Here is a 13,684-nt window from a genome sequence, read left to right as displayed (position 1 = left end):
AGCGCAGGAGCTCGGTGCACCTGGTGGATCCCGGGTGATGGGAGCGGAGTGACCCCTGTTGCTCAGCGCAGGAGCTCTGTGCACCTGGTGGATCCTGGGTGATGGGAGCGGAGTGACCCCTGTTGCTCAGCGCAGGAGCTCTGTGCACCTGGTGGATCCCGGGTGATGGACGCGGAGTGACCCCTGTTGCTCAGCGCAGGAGCTCGGTGCACCTGGTGGATCCCGGGTGATGGACGCGGAGTGACCCCTGTTGCTCAGCGCAGGAGCTCGGTGCACCTGGTGGATCCCGGGTGATGGGCGCGGAGTGACACCTGTTGCTCAGCGCAGAAGCTCGGTGCACCTGGTGGATCCCGGGTGATGGGCGCGGAGTGACCCCTGTTGCTCAGCGCAGAAGCTCGGTGCACCTGGTGGATCCCGGGTGATGGGCGCGGAGTGACCCCTGTTGCTCAGCGCTGGAGCTCGGTGCACCTGGTGCATCCCGGGTGATGGGCGCGGAGTGACCCCTGTTGCTCAGCGCTGGAGCTCGGTGCACCTGGTGGATCCCGGGTGATGGGCGCGGAGTGACCCCTGTTGCTCAGCGCTGGAGCTCGGTGCACCTGGTGGATCCCGGGTGATGGGCGCGGAGGGACCCCTGTTGCTCAGCGCAGGAGCTCGGTGCACCTGGTGCATCCCGGGTGATGGGCGCGGAGGGACCCCTGTTGCTCAGCGCAGGAGCTCGGTGCACCTGGTGCATCCCGGGTGATGGGCGCGGAGTGACCCCTATTGCTCAGCGCAGGAGCTCAGTGCACCTGGTGCATCCCGGGTGATGAGCGCGGAGTGACCCCTGTTGCTCAGCGCTGGAGCTCGGTGCACCTGGTGGATCCCGGGTGATGGGCGCGGAGTGACCCCTGTTGCTCAGCGCAGGAGCTCGGTGCACCTGGTGGATCCCGGGTGATGGGCGCGGTGTGACCCCTGTTGCTCAGCGCTGGAGCTCGGTGCACCTGGTGGATCCCGGGTGATGGGCGCGGAGGGACCCCTGTTGCTCAGCGCAGGAGCTCGGTGCACCTGGTGGATCCCGGGTGATGGGCGTGGAGTGACCCCTGTTGCTCAGCGCAGGAGCTCGGTGCACCTGGTGGATCCCGTGTGATGGGCGCGGAGTGACCCCTGTTGCTCAGCGCAGGAGCTCGGTGCACCTGGTGGATCCCGGGTGATGGGCGCGGAGTGACCCCTATTGCTCAGTGCAGGAGCTCGGTGCACCTGGTGCATCCCGGGTGATGGGCTCGGAGTCATCTCCGCTGCTCTGTGACGTCCTTGGTTGGCAGGGAAGGTTTTGTCCTTGTTCCTTCCTTCACCATCTGCTCTTGTCCTGCAGGTTGAGGTGCGTCCTATGATGTACGTGGCCCTGACCTACGATCACCGGCTGATTGATGGGAGAGAAGCTGTTCTATTCCTACGCAAAATCAAGTCAGTAGTGGAGGATCCGCGCGTCCTGCTGCTGGACCTCTGAGCGTCTCGCGGCCCATGTAGATGAGGATGATCTGTGGAGGGGACACTGTGGACAGACTCTTTCCTCCTGCACACTGAGGCTCGGCCTTCCTCCATCACTTCCTTCAGCTGCGGACTCTTACGATTCACCAGACATCGTCACTTGACCATGGGGCCGGTGGCCATTGCTCAGTTGTCACCAGGTGACACGATCTTAAACAGCCACGATAAGGCGCTGCCGGCCCTGTTATAACGTGACGCTGTCTGGTGGATTGTAGGTTCCCGCTGCTGCAGGATGTTTTTGCTGCTTGAATTCTTGCAGACCCTGAACCCTCAGAATCCGCTCCTGAATGCCACCATTATATTTGTCTGCCGGATGAGTCCGCGGTATCAGAATCTTTCTAGTTTTGATATCACCTTGACGCTGGGTCCTTTCACCCTCACCCGCAGGCACAACTAACTATTGGTCCTGGCACCAGCAGCGTCGCCCCCGGGCACAGCTCATTATTTAAAGACTTTTTGGTTTTACAGGAATATAAAATAAATGCCCTTAAATAAAAACCCAGTGCAATGAAATGACGAGAATTACTGTCCTGCAGATGCTGCATCGGCCGGGGGAGGGCTTGTGCCGCTGCGGCTGATGACTAGTGATGTATGATATCTTGACTCTTATTAGGAGAAAAACTTTCAGTGGAACGTGAGACGCTGCGGACCACCAACACACAGACCAGTCAGGATTTAGTACTTTATTGATCAAGTGACAGTATCTGGCTGCAACGTCGCTCTGCTCGTTGGCTGTGGCATCGTTGCGACATCAAACAATCCGCAAATCCAAGGCACCGGGTAATCTCCAAAAAAGTTCTGATATCAGTGTACACAAAATAAATGACATGCAAGGTTTCGGCTCCACAGAGCCTTTTTCAAGCCAAGCAAGAGGTGATTGGCATGAAAAAGGCCCTGTGTGGCCAAAACCTTGCATATCTTACTTTTTTTGTGTACACTGATGTCTATAAAACTTTTTTGGAAGAATACTTGGTGCCTTGGATATGCCGATTGTTTGCAGTTTTTGCAACCTAGTGAAGGTTCTATCAAGTCCGCACAGGACACAAGGTTTACCTTTTTATATATCACAGCAACATCAGGCTGCTCTTTGGCTGTGACGTCACTACGGTACCTGGCTGTAACATCACTGCGAAATCAGTCTGCTCATTGGCTGTGACGTCACAGCGGTGCCTGACTGACCTTGTTGGCTGTGACATCACAGTGGTAACTGGCTATGACATCACAGCGGTACTTGACCATCACCATGTTAGCTGTGACATCACGGTGCCCTTATACACAGTAGTTTGGTTTTGGTATAAAGTGCTCATTGGGCGTGACATGCAGGCACGTGCTCCTCTGCTCTGTGACCTCCGCCCCTCATAGCAGGTTGCTCCACACGATGTCCTTGAAGAAAGGATGGGATTTAATCCTTTGTGCACCTCCCAGACCGGCACCGAGCCGCTTGTTTGGATCACAGTCGAGTAGCTGAAATTAGGACAGAAAATCTTATTGAGACATTGGCCAGGAGCAAGAATGTGACCCCACAAGATAGGTGTCCCAACACGAGACAGAAGGGAAAATGCTGAACATGACATTGGGGTGATGGTGGACCTCGTTCTGGCTTCCGCTCTCGTACAGCGAGACGTACTCACCGCTCTCAGCAGAGATATGGCATCTACACTGACATGTTCTGGGTAGGGGATTGCCATCTGATTAAAGACTCCCGGCGTCAGGGTCTTGTAAAGAGGCTGCAGAGACACAGAGTCAGCCATCCCTGTCAGGCAACCAAACATTAAAGAGAAGAAGCTGTCGTGTTCTCACCTGTCCACACATCATCTCGTAGAGTAGTGCTCCCAGACTCCACCAGTCACAGGCCTCGTCCACTGAACCCACCCCAAGGACCTCTGCAAAACGGAGTAAAAGCTAAAGACCCCCATGCAAAGGTGCCAATGTCTGGTGCATGCAAAAAAAAAAATAGGAGCTTACCTGGTGCCACATACAGCTGCTCTGCAGCATCAGGACAACAGCTGTGGTCAACCTCTCGCCACTGGCCAAAGTAGGTCAGAAGCACATCACCTGTACAGACAAAAATGGCATTAGCCCTAAATTCTACAATGCTGCTGCCACATGGCCACTTGGACGGAGCCTTGTCTCACCATTGTCTCTCAATAGCAGGTTGCGGGGATTTAGATCTTTGCACAGAATTCCTTCTTGGTGAAGAGTATCCAGTGCCAATATCAGCTGTGCACCCCAAAGTCTGACCTGTGACTCTGGCACCCCATGGACGGAGTCATCTGGTGAGCGTCGGTGGCCGATGGGACTGAGAGTTCGGGTCACACTGGACTCCTCAGGGTTTGCACCTTGAGTCTGTAATTTCTTAAGATGTCCCCACAGACGTCCTCCTGTAAGAATGGAGCAAAGAGCGGAAGAAGTTGATCGCACGGACAAATATAAAAGTTTGCATGTTACTGAGAGCCTGACCTGGAACATGCTGCAGCCGCAAATACAGAGAATCTTCCCCGACGTAAAACTTCTGGATCTCAACCATGTAAGGGACACTCTGTGGGATAATGGTGACTGCTCCGTGGCCACAACGACCTGACTTCATCAGAGACTACAAAGAAAGCAAAAGGGCAGCGATGAGTGGTTGGGCCCGCATGTGGGGCTGGTATGAGCGGTGTGTCCTGTAGGGCAAGAATAAGTGGGATCAAACCCTATATGGCAAAAATTGGCTGCAGGATTCACTTGTGTAGCAGGGGCCGGGATAGAACGTGAGACTCGTGGTTCGGGATGGGTTGCAGGACCCGCTTGTGTAGCAGGGATAGGCAATGAGACTCAGGGGACGGGATGGGTTGCAGGACCCGCTTGTGTAGCCGGGATAGACTGAGAATCGTGGGGCTGACTGCAGGATGGGCTGCGGGACCTGCTTGTGTAGCACGGATAGACTGAGAATCGTGGGGCTGACTGCAGGATGGGCTGCGGGACCTGCTTGTGTAGCAGGGATAGACTGAGAATCGTGGGGCTGACTGCAGGATGGGCTGCGGGACCTGCTTGTGTAGCAGGGATAGACTGAGAATCGTGGGGCTGACTGCAGGATGGGCTGCGGGACCTGCTTGTGTAGCAGGGATAGACTGAGAATCGTGGGGCTGACTGCAGGATGGGCTGCGGGACCTGCTTGTGTAGCAGGGATAGACTGAGAATCGTGGGGCTGACTGCAGGATGGGCTGCTGGACCTGCTTGTGTAGCAGGGATAGACTGAGAATCGTGGGGCTGACTGCAGGATGGGCTGCGGGACCTGCTTGTGTAGCAGGGATAGACTGAGAATCGTGGGGCTGACTGCAGGATGGGCTGCGGGACCTGCTTGTGTAGCAGGGATAGACTGAGAATCGTGGGGCTGACTGCAGGATGGGCTGCTGGACCTGCTTGTGTAGCAGGGATAGACTGAGAATCGTGGGGCTGACTGCAGGATGGGCTGCGGGACCTGCTTGTGTAGCAGGGATAGACTGAGAATCGTGGGGCTGACTGCAGGATGGGCTGCGGGACCTGCTTGTGTAGCAGGGATAGACTGAGAATCGTGGGGCTGACTGCAGGATGGGCTGCGGGACCTGCTTGTGTAGCAGGGATAGACTGAGAATCGTGGGGCTGACTGCAGGATGGGCTGCGGGACCTGCTTGTGTAGCAGGGATAGACTGAGAATCGTGGGGCTGACTGCAGGATGGGCTGCGGGACCTGCTTGTGTAGCAGGGATAGACTGAGAATCGTGGGGCTGACTGCAGGATGGGCTGCGGGACCTGCTTGTGTAGCAGGGATAGACTGAGAATCGTGGGGCTGACTGCAGGATGGGCTGCGGGACCTGCTTGTGTAGCAGGGATAGACTGAGAATCGTGGGGCTGACTGCAGGATGGGCTGCGGGACCTGCTTGTGTAGCAGGGATAGACTGAGAATCGTGGGGCTGACTGCAGGATGGGCTGCGGGACCTGCTTGTGTAGCAGGGATAGACTGAGAATCGTGGGGCTGACTGCAGGATGGGCTGCGGGACCTGCTTGTGTAGCAGGGATAGACTGAGAATCGTGGGGCTGACTGCAGGATGGGCTGCGGGACCTGCTTGTGTAGCAGGGATAGACTGAGAATCGTGGGGCTGACTGCAGGATGGGCTGCGGGACCTGCTTGTGTAGCAGGGATAGACTGAGAATCGTGGGGCTGACTGCAGGATGGGCTGCGGGACCTGCTTGTGTAGCAGGGATAGACTGAGAATCGTGGGGCTGACTGCAGGATGGGCTGCGGGACCTGCTTGTGTAGCAGGGATAGACTGAGAATCGTGGGGCTGACTGCAGGATGGGCTGCGGGACCTGCTTGTGTAGCAGGGATAGACTGAGAATCGTGGGGCTGACTGCAGGATGGGCTGCGGGACCTGCTTGTGTAGCAGGGATAGACTGAGAATCGTGGGGCTGACTGCAGGATGGGCTGCGGGACCTGCTTGTGTAGCAGGGATAGACTGAGAATCGTGGGGCTGACTGCAGGATGGGCTGCGGGACCTGCTTGTGTAGCAGGGATAGACTGAGAATCGTGGGGCTGACTGCAGGATGGGCTGCTGGACCTGCTTGTGTAGCAGGGATAGACTGAGAATCGTGGGGCTGACTGCAGGATGGGCTGCGGGACCTGCTTGTGTAGCAGGGCTAGACTGAGAATCGTGGGGCTGACTGCAGGATGGGCTGCGGGACCTGCTTGTGTAGCAGGGATAGACTGAGAATCGTGGGGCTGACTGCAGGATGGGCTGCGGGACCTGCTTGTGTAGCAGGGATAGACAGAATCGTGGGGCTGACTGCAGGATGGGCTGCGGGACCTGCTTGTGTAGCAGGGATAGACTGAGAATCGTGGGGCTGACTGCAGGATGGGCTGCGGGACCTGCTTGTGTAGCAGGGATAGACTGAGAATCGTGGGGCTGACTGCAGGATGGGCTGCTGGACCTGCTTGTGTAGCAGGTATAGACTGAGAATCGTGGGGCTGACTGCAGGATGGGCTGCGGGACCTGCTTGTGTAGCAGGGATAGACTGAGAATTGTGGGGCTGACTGCAGGATGGGCTGCTTTACCTGCTTGTGTAGCAGGGATAGACTGAGAATCGTGGGGCTGACTGCAGGATGGGCTGCGGGACCTGCTTGTGTTGCAGGGATAGACTGAGAATCGTGGGGCTGACTGCAGGATGGGCTGCGGGACCTGCTTGTGTAGCAGGGATAGACTGAGAATCGTGGGGCTGACTGCAGGATGGGCTGCGGGACCTGCTTGTGTAGCAGGGATAGACTGAGAATCGTGGGGCTGACTGCAGGATGGGCTGCGGGACCTGCTTGTGTAGCAGGGATAGACTGAGAATCGTGGGGCTGACTGCAGGATGGGCTGCGGGACCTGCTTGTGTAGCAGGGATAGACTGAGAATCGTGGGGCTGACTGCAGGATGGGCTGCGGGACCTGCTTGTGTAGCAGGGATAGACTGAGAATCGTGGGGCTGACTGCAGGATGGGCTGCGGGACCTGCTTGTGTAGCAGGGATAGACTGAGAATCGTGGGGCTGACTGCAGGATGGGCTGCTGGACCTGCTTGTGTAGCAGGGATAGACTGAGAATCGTGGGGCTGACTGCAGAATGGGCTGCGGGACCTGCTTGTGTAGCAGGGATAGACTGAGAATCGTGGGGCTGACTGCAGGATGGGCTGCGGGACCTGCTTGTGTAGCAGGGATAGACTGAGAATCGTGGGGCTGACTGCAGAATGGGCTGCGGGACCTGCTTGTGTAGCAGGGATAGACTGAGAATCGTGGGGCTGACTGCAGGATGGGCTGCGGGACCTGCTTGTGTAGCAGGGCTAGACTGAGAATCGTGGGGCTGACTGCAGGATGGGCTGCGGGACCTGCTTGTGTAGCAGGGATAGACTGAGAATCGTGGGGCTGACTGCAGGATGGGCTGCGGGACCTGCTTGTGTAGCCGGGATAGGCAATGAGACTCGTGGGGAAGGGGGCGGGATGGGCTGCGTTACCTGATTGTGTAGCAGGGATAGACTGAGAATCGTGGGGTTGACTGCAGGATGGGCTGCAGGACCTGCTTGTGTAGCAGCGATAGACTGAGAATCGTGGGGCTGACTGCAGGATGGGCTGCTTTACCTGCTTGTGTAGCAGGGATAGACTGAGAATCGTGGGGCTGACTGCAGGATGGGCTGCGGGACCTGCTTGTGTAGCAGGGATAGACTGAGAATCGTGGGGCTGACTGCAGGATGGGCTGCTTTACCTGCTTGTGTAGCAGGGATAGACTGAGAATCGTGGGGCTGACTGCAGGATGGGCTGCGGGACCTGCTTGTGTAGCAGGGATAGACTGAGAATCGTGGGGCTGTCTGCAGGATGGGCTGCGGGACCTGCTTGTGTAGCAGGGATAGACTGAGAATCGTGGGGCTGACTGCAGGATGGGCTGCTGGACCTGCTTGTGTAGCAGGGATAGACTGAGAATCGTGGGGCTGACTGCAGGATGGGCTGCTGGACCTGCTTGTGTAGCAGGGATAGACTGAGAATCGTGGGGCTGACTGCAGGATGGGCTGCTGGACCTGGGATAGACTGAGAATCGTGGGGTTGACTGCAGGATGGGCTGCGGGACCTGCTTGTGTAGCAGGGATAGACTGAGAATCGTGGGGTTGACTGCAGGATGGGCTGCGGGACCTGCTTGTGTAGCAGGGATAGACTGAGAATCGTGGGGCTGACTGCAGGATGGGCTGCGGGACCTGCTTGTGTAGCAGGGATAGACTGAGAATCGTGGGGCTGACTGCAGGATGGGCTGCGGGACCTGCTTGTGTAGCAGGGATAGACTGAGAATCGTGGGGCTGACTGCAGGATGGGCTGCGGGACCTGCTTGTGTAGCAGGGATAGACTGAGAATCGTGGGGCTGACTGCAGGATGGGCTGCTGGACCTGCTTGTGTAGCAGGGATAGACTGAGAATCGTGGGGCTGACTGCAGGATGGGCTGCTGGACCTGCTTGTGTAGCAGGGATAGACTGAGAATCGTGGGGCTGACTGCAGGATGGGCTGCGGGATCTGCTTGTGTAGCAGGGATAGACTGAGAATCGTGGGGCTGACTGCAGGATGGGCTGCGGGACCTGCTTGTGTAGCAGGGATAGACTGAGAATTGTGGGGCTGACTGCAGGATGAGCTGCTGGACCTGCTTGTGTAGCAGGGATAGACTGAGAATCGTGGGACTGACTGCAGGATGGGCTGCTGGACCTGCTTGTGTAGCAAGGATAGACTGAGAATCGTAGGGCTGACTGCAGGATGGGCTGCTGGACCTGCTTGTGTAGCAGGGATAGACTGAGAATCGTGGGGCTGACTGCAGGACCTGCTTGTGTAGCAGGGATAGACTGAGAATCGTGGGGCTGACTGCAGGATGGGCTGCGGGACCTGCTTGTGTAGCAGGGATAGACTGAGAATCGTGGGGTTGACTGCAGGATGGGCTGCGGGACCTGCTTGTGTAGCAGGGATAGACTGAGAATCATGGGGCTGACTGCAGGATGGGCTGCGGGACCTGCTTGTGTAGCAGGGATAGACTGAGAATCGTGGGGCTGACTGCAGGATGGGCTGCGGGACCTGCTTGTGTAGCAGGGAGAGACTGAGAATCGTGGGGTTGACTGCAGGATGGGCTGCAGGACCTGCTTGTGTAGCAGGGATAGACTGAGAATCGTGGGGTTGACTGCAGGATGGGCTGCGGGACCTGCTTGTGTAGCAGGGATAGACTGAGAATCGTGGGGCTGACTGCAGGATGGGCTGCGGGACCTGCTTGTGTAGCAGGGATAGACTGAGAATCGTGGGGTTGACTGCAGGATGGGCTGCGGGACCTGCTTGTGTAGCAGGGATAGACTGAGAATCGTGGGGTTGACTGCAGGATGGGCTGCGGGACCTGCTTGTGTAGCAGGGATAGACTGAGAATCGTGGGGTTGACTGCAGGATGGGCTGCGGGACCTGCTTGTGTAGCAGGGATAGACTGAGAATCGTGGGGCTGACTGCAGGATGGGCTGCGGGACCTGCTTGTGTAGCAGGGATAGACTGAGAATCGTGGGGCTGACTGCAGGATGGGCTGCAGGACCTGCTTGTGTAGCAGGGATAGACTGAGAATCGTGGGGTTGACTGCAGGATGGGCTGCGGGACCTGCTTGTGTAGCAGGGATAGACTGAGAATCGTGGGGCTGACTGCAGGATGGGCTGCGGGACCTGCTTGTGTAGCAGGGATAGACTGAGAATCGTGGGGCTGACTGCAGGATGGGCTGCGGGACCTGCTTGTGTAGCAGGGATAGACTGAGAATCGTGGGGTTGACTGCAGGATGGGCTGCGGGACCTGCTTGTGTAGCAGGGATAGACTGAGAATCGTGGGGCTGACTGCAGGATGGGCTGCGGGACCTGCTTGTGTAGCAGGGATAGACTGAGAATCGTGGGGTTGACTGCAGGATGGGCTGCGGGACCTGCTTGTGTAGCAGGGATAGACTGAGAATCGTGGGGCTGACTGCAGGATGGGCTGCGGGACCTGCTTGTGTAGCAGGGATAGACTGAGAATCGTGGGGTTGACTGCAGGATGGGCTGCGGGACCTGCTTGTGTAGCAGGGATAGACTGAGAATCGTGGGGCTGACTGCAGGATGGGCTGCAGGACCTGCTTGTGTAGCAGGGATAGACTGAGAATCGTGGGGCTGACTGCAGGATGGGCTGCGGGACCTGCTTGTAGGGAAGGACCATGGATGCCCATTGGGGCCCCTTGTGGGGCAGGGAATAGATGGTGGGTTCTGTGTGGCAGGGGCGGTAGGACCTGCTTGTAGGGAAGGGACAGGGATGGGTGGTGGGAGTCGTTGATAGAAAAAGGGACAGGAATGGGCATCAAGGCCCGCTTGTAGGGCAGGTATTGGTCATGGACTCTGTTTGGCAGGGTCACGGATGAGCGGTAGCATTTGAAAGGCAGGGATGGGTGGTGGTACCTGCTTGTGTAAAGAGCAGGAATGGATGTTGGGACCCATGTGCCAGGGATTGGTGGTACGACCTGTATGGCACAGACAGTGGATCTTTTGTTTCAGAAACGGGGAATGGGTGGTGGGACCAGTGCGATGGGCAGCGGAACCCACTTGTAGACAAGGAGCAGTGATGGGTGGCGGGGGCCCTGCTTGTGGGGCGGGTATGAGCTGTGTGACCTGGATGGCAGGATCTGTTTGTGGGACCTGCGGGGCAGAGACGTTATGGGTGGCAGTATCCGCTTGTGTTACAGAGATGGGTGCGCTTGTCGGGAAGGAACAGGGATAGGTGATAGGCTCAGTGTGGCAGGGTCACGGATGGGCAGTGGGACCTGTATGGCAGAGACTGTGATGGGCAGCGGGACCTAATTTTGTTCTGAGTGATCTGCGGACCTTTCGTGTGGCAGGGTTATGGATGGGTGAAGGGTCCTGCTTGTGGGCAAGGGGCTGTGCTGGGCAGGGGCCCCTGCCTATAGGCTCTGTGGGGTAGGAACGGGCAGTAAGACCCCCTGTGTGGCGAGGATGGTTGGGGGTACCCACTTGTGTGGCAGGGGCAATCGGCTGCAGTGTGTAACAGAAACACAAGACATTTTGTTTTTAGTGGAGGTCCCAGTAGCAGAGAGCGTTCCCCATGTCTGGCCCTGATGGATGATGAGAGTTGTTACCTTTAGGATAAACTTTGTTCCTGAGGTCGGGTCATACACCAGCTGCACCTAAACCGTGGTAAGAGAATGGAGCAGCGTGAGAGGTGGACAGGGCTGAAGGAGTGAGCATGATCACCCAGCGAAGTTTGTCCCCAATAAGCGCACCTTATCGATAACCTGTAGGACCTGGCAGCTCTTCAGGTTCTCCACTGCAGCGCTGAGGATGCGGATGGGTCGGAACCTGAGGCTGCTGTAACCCTGCAACAGAGAAGAGACTGAGGCTGACCCCAGAGGAATGGCAGCACGTTCCCAGGGGCAGCAGCTTCTGGGGTCTCATTCTTAGGGTTTACGCTCTCCCCCGCCCCTGCTGTGCGTATTGGTGCCTCTCACCTCTGCTGCCCCACCATTATTTCCTAGAGGCCTTTGTAGGTGGCAGTTGAAAATTTCTTCAGCTCGTTTTAGGTACTGTGAGATTTTGCGTTTCACGGCATCGCGCCGCTCTCTGCTGGGGTCCACTAGAAAGGAGGAAATGACAAGGATGAGGGGGCCGTCAGACTGGGGAAAAGAGCAGAAACCAGCTCTGACCTGTGACCCCGCTCAGGAGCAGCTCCACCCCGTGCTTGTAGTGACTGAACGCCGCTTCATACTCCTCGTTGGCATCTCGTTCCTGCGCCACATGCAGCTGCCTGGCCGCATCCACCAGGTAATCCCGCTTCAATGTCGCCTTGGAACTTGGGTTGTGCTCAGTGATTCCCATGGACCCAATGCGATACTGCGAACACAGATCCTGGTCGCTGCACATTGCCCCTCTGAGCGTGACGACCGAAGAAGGGTCCTGCAAAGGGCAAACAAAGGGAGTGTGACTGTGCACAGATGTAGTGGACACTTCAGCCTGTCACACTAGGCGCATATTACACACTGCTCTCTCACACACCCATCTCACAGCGTAGGCACACCCAGCACGCCTCGCACGCTGCGCTCACACACCCAGCACGCCTCGCACGCTGCGCTCGCACACCCAGCACGCCTCGCACGCTGCGCTCGCACACCCAGCACGCCTCGCACGCTGCGCTCGCACACCCAGCACGCCTCGCACGCTGCGCTCGCACACCCAGCACGCCTCGCACGCTGCGCTCGCACACCCACCTCGCCTCGCACGCTGCGCTCACACCCAGCACGCTGTGCTCGCACACCCAGCTCGCCTCGCACGCTGCCTGGAGGACCTCCAGCAGTACCTCCATGACCGTAAGCCAAAGGGAGCCTCTGCACCAGCGACACTTGCCGACGAGTACTCCAACAACAGTCCTAGGGCAGCGGTTCTTGTGCCATCGGATATGGCCGGGCCCCTGCTACGTGTTGAGACAAAGCACAGCTCTGCTCTCTGGTTTCTACTGTTCTTTGTATCTCCCTATCACTATGTGCTAGAACTGGTCGAGATCCAGGCGAACGCTCGCCATTTCCTGGGGATCTCGGAAATATACACGATGTACGGCTAAGACATATAATATTTCCATAACTCCTTATGAAATCATAGCTTTCTGAACAAAGGAGACCGCATGATTTGGATCTACAGGGGGTCTTCCTGTAGGAGCTTACTAGCTAGCTGGTGGGGGTTTAAATCCTTTGTTTGAAGCTGGACAGGTGTCTAGTTAAAGCTACACATGCTTACAGGATGATTGTAAGCTGCCATTACATCCCCCATCCTTCACACCTCCCCCTTTTAGAGAGTGCTAGGGGGCAGCACTTTCTGGTGTTCCCCCACGCTCGTCCGCAACCTCCCCTCGTTGGGATAGCTTGTCGACGTTACCGTGGTCACGGCGCTTCTTGTGGTGCGGGATCGGGCACTTTTACATTCCTGATGGGTAAGTTCGATAACTTAAACCGGTGCTCCTATTTGGGAGGGCATTAGCTTATAACTCTTTCGCATAGACTCATATAATTTTAGGAGTTATATTGGTATATCCAACAGTAAGGTTTATATCGAGCTGAGCCCTATGTAGGGACTTTTTTTTTGTATACTTACACCCTATGTTGTTTACTGGGCGGAGAGGTGGGGCTTGGAAAGAAAACCCCTCCTATGACTACTAATTTATATGTATGAGATCTCAACATCGGGGATGTATCCTGGTCCACATTCTTTTGACTCATCCTTTCCTCTTGAAATCTTTTAATCATTTGTGGTTTTGTAAAATGAATTTTTTAAAAATATTTCAATAAAGAATGTTATAATATTTGCAAGTGGTATTTGGATTTATTCCAAGGTTAGGTTGTATTACTTCTACATTGTGGAGTAGGCCACCTCCCTCGGCAGGAGCTTCCGGCTCAGGTACCAAACGGAGTGTTCTAGGCCCGAAGGGTCGACCTGGCTGAGCACAGCACCGAGATCAAAGTGATTGGCGTCTGTTTGTACCACAAGCTGCTGTGTAAAGTCGGCTGCTTGTAGTATCGGGAAGCTAGAAAGGGCGGTCTTCAGTGCCCGGAAGGCTGTCTACAGTCGTTTGTCCAATCGACTACGGAGGG

At 56.6% G+C, this 13,684-nt stretch overlaps 2 protein-coding genes across 2 annotated transcripts in view; one reads left to right on the top strand and one right to left on the bottom strand.

The window, feature by feature from the left end:
* DLST (dihydrolipoamide S-succinyltransferase) overlaps positions 1–2,040 on the top strand; it is a 36,357-nt gene extending 34,317 nt beyond the window's left edge. Inside the window, exon 15 of the mRNA XM_073638164.1 lies at positions 1,352–2,040. Coding sequence (XP_073494265.1) covers positions 1,352–1,486 — 135 coding nt within the window. The 3' untranslated portion in view covers positions 1,487–2,040. The remainder of the gene's footprint in view (positions 1–1,351) is intronic.
* Positions 2,041–2,468: 428 nt separating this feature from the next.
* The window catches only part of RPS6KL1 (ribosomal protein S6 kinase like 1), a 39,033-nt gene continuing 27,817 nt past the window's right edge, over positions 2,469–13,684 (bottom strand). Inside the window, exons 2-11 of the mRNA XM_073638168.1 lie at positions 11,750–11,999; positions 11,555–11,679; positions 11,330–11,422; positions 11,186–11,233; positions 3,988–4,120; positions 3,663–3,908; positions 3,493–3,582; positions 3,328–3,410; positions 3,159–3,254; positions 2,469–2,991 (exon numbers count right to left, since the gene is read on the bottom strand). Coding sequence (XP_073494269.1) covers positions 2,884–2,991; positions 3,159–3,254; positions 3,328–3,410; positions 3,493–3,582; positions 3,663–3,908; positions 3,988–4,120; positions 11,186–11,233; positions 11,330–11,422; positions 11,555–11,679; positions 11,750–11,966 — 1,239 coding nt within the window. The 5' untranslated portion in view covers positions 11,967–11,999 and the 3' untranslated portion in view covers positions 2,469–2,883. The remainder of the gene's footprint in view (positions 2,992–3,158; positions 3,255–3,327; positions 3,411–3,492; positions 3,583–3,662; positions 3,909–3,987; positions 4,121–11,185; positions 11,234–11,329; positions 11,423–11,554; positions 11,680–11,749; positions 12,000–13,684) is intronic.

Source organism: Phyllobates terribilis, unplaced genomic scaffold (genome assembly GCF_046119375.1).
Source record: "Phyllobates terribilis strain yellow unplaced genomic scaffold, ASM4611937v1 Scaffold_7__3_contigs__length_470593459, whole genome shotgun sequence".
NCBI lineage: Eukaryota > Metazoa > Chordata > Amphibia > Anura > Dendrobatidae > Phyllobates > Phyllobates terribilis.
The sequence above is the reverse complement of the archived record's forward strand: the minus strand, read 5'-3'. Positions and strand labels throughout refer to the sequence as shown.